The 11,486-nt window shown below is 38.4% G+C and overlaps 1 protein-coding gene across 5 annotated transcripts in view; it reads right to left on the bottom strand.

The window, feature by feature from the left end:
* Nucleotides 1-1,346: 1,346 nt before the first annotated feature.
* Nucleotides 1,347-11,486, bottom strand: part of Dcx (doublecortin) — a 109,940-nt gene continuing 99,800 nt past the window's right edge. For all 5 annotated transcript variants that reach the window (XM_021725244.3, XM_078034370.1, XM_040284406.2 and 2 more), the window contains one exon: nt 1,347-9,558. In XM_021725244.3, the coding sequence (XP_021580919.1) occupies nt 9,502-9,558 (57 nt within the window). In that variant the 3' untranslated portion in view covers nt 1,347-9,501. The remainder of the gene's footprint in view (nt 9,559-11,486) is intronic.

Genomic DNA, 11,486 nt, shown 5'->3' with positions numbered 1-11,486 from the left:
GTACACCCCCCCCAAAAAAAGATTTGTCTGAGTCGCTCCCATGATTAGTCACTTGAGATATTAAAAACAAGTACATGCCTATCTTTTACTGTAACCAAAATTTCATAAAAGAATGGATAGTAGAATGAATAAGATATTAAGCTATGTGAATATATGATTATATGACCTGTGTGATTCTACATCATGTACAACCAGAGGAATGAGAAGTTATATTCCACTTATGTACATGTCAAAATGCATTGTATTGTCATTTATAATTAGAACAAATAAAAAGGAATTGACATTTTAATACCAAAAGGTAAAATAGATAATCTCAAAATTAAAAATTGTCATTTATATGAAGTATGTTATGTCTATGAGGAAAACACTACAGTTTTTTAAGGAGGCACAGTTTTTGCTTTCCACCAGAGTCTGGTGATTTTTGTTTGTTCTGCACTGCTGGTAACTGAGCAGAACTTATGTTTGCTTGGCGAGTAGTCTATTATTGTAATATATACCCAGTCCTTTGTGAAAAATTTATTACAAAATTGTTGTTACAGAGGTCTAGCCAGTCTGATTGTTGCATCCAACTTTCCTTTGGATTAGGCACACCAAGAAATGCCATCTCCATCTACTTTCTTTGTTCTCACCAGAGTGATGTTGATGGGTCTGATTGCTAAAATATTGTATGGAGGAGACATTCCAACTTACCTCAGTCCTTGGAAATGCCTAGTGTATGTTGGCATCTTTGCTTCTGGAAACACAGGTCAGATGGGAACTATAGTGTTGGCCTTTAGAATTGTGGGGTTGACCAAAGTGTTTCCCAAGATCTCAGCCTCCTCTTTCTGTGCTGTTTCCTCCCACCCTTGACATCAACCTCTTCCCACATACAGTTCCTTGTGTTCGTGACCCCATTAAAACCCAATCTGAGAAAAATATTTAACTAGTTATTTATGCCTTAGGGTGAATAAAATATTTATGTGTTCCCTCTCCCAGAGAGTAGCTGCACCATAACCTATTGAGAATGGAAAGCTGCACTGTTTAATGAATTGCAGGCAGCAGGTAGAGATATTTTCAAATCTTTCTTGGATTTCTGCAGAGTACTACAAGTGACCACCTATTCTGAAGACACGGACTGACCCTGGGCAAAGGATTTTAGATACAAAAAGAAGTCATTTGATTGCTGCTCAACTCTGGAGGGAGATGCTGTCAATCATGGTTTTTCCATCATACATTGATCCTCAGCTTCATTTTCTGTAAAATTAAAGGGTTGGGCAATATACTGTCCAAGTCTTGTGCCAGCTTGGACATTTTATGGTTATATGATTATTTGTTTAATGGTTAAAAAATAGAATGTCAGCCAAAAATATTGAAATCAAATTTTATTTTTGGAAAATGACATTACACCCATCTTGCAAATGTACACAAAAAAGAGAATGCAATGGAGAACAGAGCTTGAGAGCCAAAATGATTGCAAGAGCAGCTCTTTGGCTGCACAGTATTGAACACTGTGAATCTGCAGCATTCACAGTTCACAACACTTTACACGCATGGGGAACTTCTCTAGACGACCTTGAAGTCCTCTGACCAAAGAGCCCTCATCAAAGTATGAAGGGGGAGAGGGGGAAAGGGATGTTAACAGGCACAGGAGATAAAAAGGGTCTGCCCCAACCAGTTTTACATGGGCCTCACCAAACCTACCAGTCCAAAGGTAACAGCAAACCAAAAAAGGAAAATTGCAATCTAAGAGTGGGCTAGGCAGTACCTGGGAAACAGCAATGCATATAAACCCAGGTCCTCGTCTTTTCCGATAATAACCATTCTAAAGAGATGACTAAAACTCATAAGTATGTTATATTTCTCTGTTTTTCTTTTCTTTTTTTCTTTTCAAATAATTATTGGTCATTGGTCTTTGGATGTCTCCAAATTCCCCAAAACTACTGCAGGGATAAGGACATCATTGTCTATTGTCTTTGGATTTCATGTGATTCTGAGAACTATTCAATTCTGTAATGTGATCAAACAAAGACACTCCCAATTTGCCACTGATTTTTATGTGAAAGGGAATTGAGTCTTTGATCACTATGCCATTCCTTGAGAAATGGTCAATAACTGCTGAGAAATGTCTTTCTCCCCTTTTGGCTTATTTATTCTTTGCTGACTTTACTTGGCAAGAATGATTGGCCCCTAAATCATTTATTTACAAGATACCTGGGAGCAGGGAAGATACCTGGGAGCAGGGAGCGGGAGAGGGGAGAAGGGCCACAAGGAAGAATATATTATTTTCAGAGGTTAAAATGAGTTAGTTAAGAAATGTGATGTACAATACCATGCATTTACTCTCCAAAGCTAGTCACTAGCAAGCTAACGCCTCTAACACTACAACCACCAATTACAGCTGTTTTGCTACAGTTACTCAATCCTAACTACAGCTATAGGGCACAAAGGGTGGGCTGTTTCCATTTTAAACTTTCTCCCTTTGAAAATGGCCATAAAAACATTTTCTATACAAGTTTAATGGCACAAAAAGGTGACCAAAAATGTTTTAAAGAACTTACCACATATGAGAAATGCAAAATTCAATCAAAACATGCATTAGTTGTGTACAAGTCATAAGGGATCATTGGCTTCAAGCTGCAATATATTACAGGACCATACACTGGAGACATTTTGGTATAACCTCCTACTTGCTTAAGCCCCATTAAGAGAAATTATAAAGAAACTCATTGGAAATTTCGGCATCCCATATGATATTGCCAAGCAGTGACATTCCCAGGGGCTGTGAACTCTGCTGAATAAATGAACACCTAACAAGTTAGTTTCTCTAGGCCCACTGATTACATATATAGGGACTGCCTGTGCAGTTGGTGTCAAAAATAAAAGGTTGAGGTGAATCTGTAACAGAAGGAAAAACTACATCTCAATTAAATGAATGTTTCTTTTTATAGTATGGATTTGTTAAATACCCTTTTCATTTAAATTAACCCCAGTTGCCTACCAGTTGAGCTTGACCAACTCAACAGTTGGCAAATGCAAAACAAAAGGTTATTACAGAGAGCTTAATGAGTAGTGGTAAAAGTTTAAACAAATTGCTCCTGCCCCCCCATCCCCACCCAGCCAAACCAAATGGCAGGAGCAATCACCTGTGGTCTCTCATTATATTGCAGCTTTTTCAACTATGAGCAAATTAAACAAAATCAACTAATAGTATTTAGCTGATATGAATCCATGGGTGGATTTTTTCTGTTCAGCTGAGTATTTCTCTGAGCACACTTCACTGCTCCACAAAAATGGCAGACTACAAAGGAACCACAAAGTATTCTGTACAGTGCTTGGAAGGCAACGGCCTAAAGATAAATGGGCTCTAAGAAAAATGATTGAGGTCTGCTGAGACCGAAAATGGAAAAGACAAAGGGCCAGGGTCAGGTTAATTCCCACCAACATGCTTCTGACTATACTGGGGTAAGACTAGGGCTGGTTGAGTCTGGAAATAATTTTGCATCAATTCCAAGGCAAAAATCACAGGCTAAGAAAAAGCATATGCTCAGTGCCTAGACAGGGAGGAGGAAAAACCAAAAAGTGATCAAACAATTGCACAGTAAAAAGAGAGTGATAACAGAGCATAAACTGAGAACAAATATAGGGAAATAGAAAAGAAAAAAAAGTGATACATGGTGGAGGTAAAGTGGCAAAAAGCCATTGATTTCTTCAGGTTATTTCCCAGAAATGAGAAATTCCTATGCCTTCAAGTCTTCGCCTTAGTTTACAAGGTGTTTATTCTGACTTCTATTATGTCATCTGATCTCCCTCAACTAACCCACCTTCTGTGATCAGGAGAAGGAAGACGCCTTAATTCCAAATGGGCATCCTATACTCCCCTAGCCCCAGACATCCAAGGTAAGAAAAATTCACCTCTAATTCCAGAAGATGTTGAAGCCAATAAACTAAGGGATAAAAAGTCAGACATTGCAAATGGTAGCCTATGCCAACAAGCTTGGCTAATGTTGAGGGCTGCATGGATCCTTAACAAGAAAACAAGCAGGAAGCAACATCAAGAGGCTGCATGTGAAGACCACAGCAGAGCTTTGGGAATGGAAGCAAGCTCTGGGAAGCAGAGTAGAGGAGATAGAGAAGAAACACCCATTTTCCTGAAGGGATAAGAGGGTCAGGCATACTGAAAGATAGACTGATGAAGAGTGAGACTTCTAGACTGTGAGGAGAGAAAATGGAAGGGGCTAGGAGAATCTGCTAATAGTCTCAGCCCATAATAGGTTGTCCTCTGAAATCATTGCTCTATGATTCTAGAAATTTGTTTACCTCTCCACACTTGTGTCTTTGCTGCTGTGTAACAAGAACCACCTGTCTTCTACATACCAAAGAAGTGAGATCTGCTATCCAGAAGAATAAAATTGGGAATTCATTTTTTAAAAATGACCCATATTGTCTTATATGTAATCACAGGTTTTAAGGGCTAACTAATGGCAATCTACTGAATGGTAATAGCACTAGACTGACTCTGGGCCACCAACAGCCAGAAAATCTGACAGATGCCTCTCTGGCCAAAAGGTAGGCATGAAAATCAATGAACTATCCTTGCTTCAGGTGGTCATACCTGCAAGGAAGAAGAAAACCTGCATGGACTCATAGAACAGTGGATGGAGCTTTATATGAAGTCCTCTTAGGGCAGAGGCAGAAATATGACAGTTTCTAAACTCCATCCTAGAAAAGAGACTCAGGAGATTTGTAAGGCTCAATTGCTACAAAAAAGATCCCATATCACTCCTGACATACTATCAAAGGCTGGGCCAGTGCTCAGCTTCTTCCTTCTCTGGGCTCCAGGTCTCATAACATAGAACTCCTGCTCCTTCCCTACTCCACAAAGTGCTGATGGGTTATTCAGGAAACCAATCTGAGTCTAAAAGCCAAGTGACTTAATGCATCAAAGACAAAATATGCTTGAGGCCTGGCCATGAATCCTATGGCTCCATGTAGCCAAAACCAAGTTTTAGTCACCTTCAAAAAATAATACCCAGTGCCTTTTATTTCCATAACAAATAGACAACTGTGAAGGAAGTCGTTCAAACCACACTGTTCCAATGCTTCTTTCTGTCTAGGGAAGTCTCTTGACATAGATGTTTCTGACGTGTGCTGTATTTTCAAAAATTCCCACTGGTATGTATTATGCTGAAGTTCATTCTGAGGACATGGGTATGTTCTTTCTCCAATCCCAGGGAGACGTGTGATTTTTTTTTTTAAAGAAAATACATTTAGAATAAAATTTGAGAGGGAGTAGGTGCATCTCTACCCCGAGTATTGAAGAGATTAGGGTTGGAGATACAATTCTGTCCAAGGCAAGTACTGAATTCCTTGTCTGTGACCTGGGCTAGGTGATTCTAAGAAGGATCTAAGAGGATAGCTACATATCTACATTAAGATTCCTTGGCTACTTTTGATTGAGGAGGAGCAAAGGAAGAAGAAGGAAGTACCTGAGGAATGGAGTAAGCCTAGTAGGAGGTCTCTTAGAACTCAATTAATGAATACCCTTTAGTTCCCAGGAAGAGCCTTGCTGCATGTTCAGACCTTGTTTCCCTGGTTTCTGCCATGGAAGGCCACAGGAGCAGTGTACACAAGAAGATGAGTATGGTGCATAGAGCACACTGCTTGCTATTTTGGTGAAAACACAAGGAACCAATGTTTAACATCAACCAGGGAACATTTTAGTCACAATGCCCCCTGCTTATACCTGGAAACTCTCCCCATCGGGGGAGGATGGCTATGGGGACATTGTGTATGAGGACAACCACAGAAAGACTAGGTTATTTTCTCTAGCTGGTCTAGTGGAAAGAAATCATTGCTATTTTAAAAGCAATCATTACCAGTAGCAATGGTAGCTGCACTAGTTTTTAAAATGCTGAAAAGCCATCTCAGAAAATCAGGATGGACAAAGCTATTACTTCACTCTTCCTTTCTTCCTTTCCCTGCTCTTGAAACAAGAAACCTTTAGTCCTTTGCCTGGGAGGACAAATCAGTATGTGGTGACATGTGTGGAGCAGATAGGGAAAACTAGTTTTCTTTTATTCCATTTTTAACAGAGTTAGTAGCTCAGAGGACTATTCCAAAGGCGCCTCAAGATGGGGCATCCCCTGAGTTAGATAGACTGTTGTTCCTATTGGTCTTAAATGCCTCCCTCTCTTTGGGGACATCTGCAGCCCATGTGAATGGGAACCATGTGAATGTGGGGAGAAAGGGCCATATTAAGTTGCTGGGTGGATTTCCCACTGAGATCAGGGCAGCAGCATATGGCTCCAAGATGCAACATGACCCTGGGAAAGAATTCTCAGGAGCCTAATGGAAGGCAATATTGGTTAGTGGGAAAAGGCCCTGGAATAAGAGCCAAGAGATGCGGGTTCTAATCCCAACCCTGCCCCTAGCCAGCTGTGTGACCTCAGGGAAATTACTTTACCTCTGTGTCTCCATTTCCTGGCCTGAAAAAAATGAGGAGTTTGGGAGTGGATGATGTGATCTTAAGGTTCCTTCCAGCTAGAAAACTCTATGATTCAATCTAGGCTAATACTAAAGTCCATAAGGACACAAAGCAGTCATGCTAATGGCTATCCTTTCCAAAACAGTGAAGAGAAAAGGAGATTTTCTCTCAATTTACCTCTAGTTAACACTACTTATGAAGTTAGTTGTTCAGCCCAGCCCCTATATATACATTTCCCCTTCTTTGTCCCTATTTCTATTTATGTAGGGAAGAAAAATTAGGAGGTAGGAACAAGCAACAGATGGATTGTGTGTGTGCACATGTGTGTGTGTGAGTGTATAAGAGAGAAGTAGTTATGGGGAGTGGTGGCAAATGTTTGCTGACTTGATGTTTGCTGACCATGAAGCAGTCAACACAATGGGACTAGAGTGGTAAAACTGAACTGGATAAATTGGGAACAAATAATAGGGGTAAATTAGCTCAGTGACACTTTTTTTTTTGCCTTGAAAAAATGGGCTAATTTAAAATGCAATTATTGGAGGCTTGAATTTTAAACTATGCCAAGCCCCTCAAAGTGGCAATACAGAAACATTTCCTTATAATTAATTAAAAGAAAGATGGAAACTGTACTATTGTTACAGAAGACTGCTGATTCCAAGATTATTATAAATACAATATGTCCATTTAGTATTTTCTAGTGGTACATAAGCCACATGCAAGGAAGTTCTCAGCTTGTGTAGAGCATGAGGAAATCTGGTTTCTTCCTCTGGTCCTACCTACTCTCCCAGCAGTCATTAAGCTGCCTCTCTATTTCTTTATCTTAAAATGAAGGTATGGGACTAAATGAAATTTTAAGAAAGACAGTGGATGGAGTCTTTAGAAAGACCTGGTGTAAAGTTTAAAAATAGACCCCCCATCATTCTCTATCCCCAACTCCCATTCCAAAGTACCAGTTTTTTTCTAATTAATTTTTAACTATTTTAGAAGGCAATACGAAAACTGTGAGCTTCTAGAAAGAAATAGGGGCTAGGTGAAATGAGTTTCTCAAATGTTTTGAATGGATCTACAAATGCAGGAGAGATCAAAAGGAGATCCTCATAATTTGGGGGTTCTTCAGTGAATGATCAGAAGAAGCAGAAACCAGTATTATCATCATCTCACTTCTCCTGAATCAAAACTGTTTCTGGTAATTAAGAACTTCTGAAATTGTCTAGGGACCTCTAGCTACCCCTTCCACCCGGTGTTTCTCCCTGCACATCAGCAATGCCACCAAGTTGCCATCAATCCATGTTGGGTTGTCTTATAGTATATTTCCTAATTGTGAATCAGCTGCAAAGGAGCATGTGCATGTCTATACACGTGTGTGCATGCACACACACACACACACACATTCACATACACACAGACACACACAGTAAGCTCATTCCATTCATGGGAGGGACAACTGCATGTCATTCAGTAGCCAAACAATAGCTTGGCTTTGAATGATGCACCTTTCAAAATATCTGAACAATTACAAAGCAATAAAAGAAATCTTCATATCTGCTCAAAGCAAACACAGAATTAGCATGCATGGCTTTCACCTAAATTTAGTTGTCTTTGCCATTATGGGCTATGATTACAGACAAAAAAGCAGTGTTATGAACCTGTATCTCAAAGACTGAGAATTATTTTAAATGATCAGTCCTTAATAAAGAGAAATCCTTTCTAGTGTTAAAGTGAAAGGTTTCTGTATCTTCAGTATGAAATATTAGGATTATAGATAAAAAAGAGTTGCTTAAAATATGCCATAACATTTCATTTAAAATATAATTAGAATGTCTGGTCCACATTGAAATTATTAATGTAAGCATAACTGTTAAAAAGCTATCAAAAGACTGATTCTATTGAATTGGCCTCTGCTATTCATTTCATATTCTCCTGGAGGTTACTGTTTGGCAGTGACAGCATGATTTCTAAACTACATTATTCTTCTGCATTTTTTTTGGTAAATTTTCTGCATGTGTTTTTTAGACAAAAGAAAAATCACCAGTTTATAAAAAAGGAGCCTGAAGAGTTTGCTCCTGAAATACAGACATGAGTTTTTATAAAAAGGATATTGGTTTCTTGCTATAAAAAGTGACCGAAAGGTGTCAGACCTGAAAACAAATTCTCACAGTGTTTTCAGTGTTGGCTGTTTACAAGGCATTCAATAGAACAGAGATAGATGGATACCGTACAGTTCATTGTAATAACTTGGTATGTTGGACAGCTTTCTAGATGAATCAAATATATAACATCCTTTATTCCAAAGTCTTATCAATTACTTATTGATTCCAAATTGACCCAGTGGAGAAGTTGACCAAGAATTGACTGTGCTTTTTAACTTCTACTGAAACATCTTAGAAGTTTCTGCTTCATCTCTTTTAGCTAGTCCTTCCCCCACAGTCCTAAGCATCTGGTGCCATAGTTATTAGTTGCTGGTGTTTCTACCCCTTGACAGATAGGATTGGTGCTAGACAACAAACTGGGGCTCAATCAGGAGTAAAGGGCAAGGCTGGGGAGCCGCCTTGCCATCTTCCTGGGAGCCTCCAGCATTATTAAGATCCGGAGACAAGGGGCACTTGTGTTTGTCACTCTTGGATGCGCCAATAAGATTTTTTCCCCACACAAACATTTTAAGTGCTAAGTATGTAAACAGCCCTCTACAGAAGGAAGACTGCTATAGTGTATGAGTAAGTGAGACAGGAAAAATAATGAAGGCGCCTAAATATTCAGTAGAAAAGGTCATGGACTAGCATATTTGGCATCCCTGGAAAGTTACCCAAAGGACGGTTATCAATCTATCTCTCATAATTGGTAACTGTGGATCAGTGGCCCAGAGGAGAAATCACAGGAAAATAAACCCAACATACTACAGTGTGTTTTTGAAAAATAACAACAACAACAAACGAAAAATTGAAAGCACCAATAGCCCTGTTGGACACTTCAGAGTGAAGTATCCTACTTTAGTGGTAGGATTGGATTTGTACTCTGGATTCTACACACTCCGTCCTCCTTCACATGGAATCACCAAGCGAGTCAGAGTCATCCAAGGACAGGGGCAGGTACAAGTCCTGTAAGAAGAGAAGAGGCAAAGTTAACTTTCCATTTCTTGACATCTTGAGATTTGGAATGACTGTTTTAGTTTTTATAACTAGTTTTTCCCTAATTTTTATTTTAAAATAATTATTTATTCATAAGAAACAGAAAAATGCATAGGGAGATAACCATATGCTAATGTAGCCTTCACCCAACTTTCCCCAAACATAACATCTTAAGAGTTCTATTTGCACTCATTTGAGTGAATAATCCTATACAATTGTATTGCATGCACATTTGTATGACTATCACCAGAGTCAAGATGCAGAACTCTCAGCACAGGGATCTCTTGTGATACCCTTTTATAACTATATTCATCCACATTTGCTTCCCCAAGCCCTGACAATCAACAGAGATGCTTCCCTCCTCTGTAATTTTTGAATTTCAAGGATGTTGGCTAAATAAAATCGTGAAGTTAATAAGATTTGGGGATTGATCATTTTCAGCCAGCATAATTACCTGGAGATTCAAACAAGTTGTTACATGTATAAATATATCAATAGTTTACTCCTTTGTATCCCTGAGTTGTCTTCCATGGTACAGAAGTAAACAGACTGCTTAACAATACACTCACTGAAGGGCATATGGAATGATTCCAATTTGGGACCATTGTAAATAAAGCTGCTGTAAATATTCAAGTACATGTTTTTATGTGAATGTAAGTTTTCTTTTTTTTTCTGGAATAAATGCTCAAGAGCGCAATTCCTGAGTTATATGGTAATTGCATGTTTAATTTAGGGTTTTCTTTATTCTTTTTTCCTTTTTTATTTTTTTGTTTTGGTACTGGGGATCAAATCCAGGGTCTTCCATGTGCATATTGAGTTTTATCAGGACTACCATATTGTTTTCCAGAATGGCTGTACATTTTTACCTTCTCACTAACCAAATATTAGTGATTTCAGTGTCTACACATCCTCACCAGCATTTGGTGCTTTCACTACTTTTCATTTTAACCATTCTTGTGGATTTGTAGTAATATCTCATTGAGATTTTAATTTGCATTTCCGTGATAGGCTAATGATACTAAAATATCTCATCATGTATTTAAATGATATCTGTATTTCCTCTGAGTGAAATGTTTCTTCATATATTTTGTTCATTTCCTAATTGGATTTTTTCTTGTCAGTTTTAAGAGTCATTTATATATTCTTTAAATAAGTCTATTGTAGATATATGGACTTGCAGATATTTTCCTCACTGTAAGTAGTTTGTATTTTCATAACTTTTGCATGGTCTTTGGCAGAGCAAAAGTTTCTAATTTTGGTTAGGTCCAACCTATACAATTTATCAATTTTTTTCTCCTGTAAATTGTTCTCTCTCTCCCTCCCTCCCTCCCTCCCTCTCCCTCTCCCTCATGCTCTTTCCTCTTTTTAACCCCTATATTTAAGTAAAATATTACTTGGAAATCCAATTCATGAGAAAAGGTGGGGTGGCAGATTTTTACCCAGTTCCATCTTTCTCTGCACCTTCAAATGTAGCAAAGTTTGAAAACCACTATTTTTGTGCTTGATATTAGCAAGATACCAAAGAGAATAGAAAATCTAGAATCAACGATGTGGATATTTGGTAAAATGGGAGAAAATAACTTCAACAGAGGATTGTCTAAGAAAATTGGAGAACACCTTCTGCTCAAGGTAGAGGAAAAAGTGGAACTGAGGAAGGAAAAATAACAGTGGGAAAGAGAAATTCACCTACTATCAAGACATCATCAAAATGATGATATTACCAAAAGTTCTCTATAGGTTTAATGCAATGCCAATCAAAATCCCAATGGCATTTCTTGTAGAAATAGATAAAGCAATCATGAAATTCATATGGAAAAATAAAAGACCCAGAATAGCAAAAGCGACTCTAAGCAGGAAGTGTGAATCAGGCGGCATAGTGATACCAGATTTCAAACTAT

The sequence above is a fragment of the Ictidomys tridecemlineatus genome, chromosome X (assembly GCF_052094955.1).
Source record: "Ictidomys tridecemlineatus isolate mIctTri1 chromosome X, mIctTri1.hap1, whole genome shotgun sequence".
Classification (NCBI taxonomy): Eukaryota; Metazoa; Chordata; class Mammalia; order Rodentia; family Sciuridae; genus Ictidomys; species Ictidomys tridecemlineatus.
This window is presented reverse-complemented; position numbering and strand designations above follow the sequence as displayed.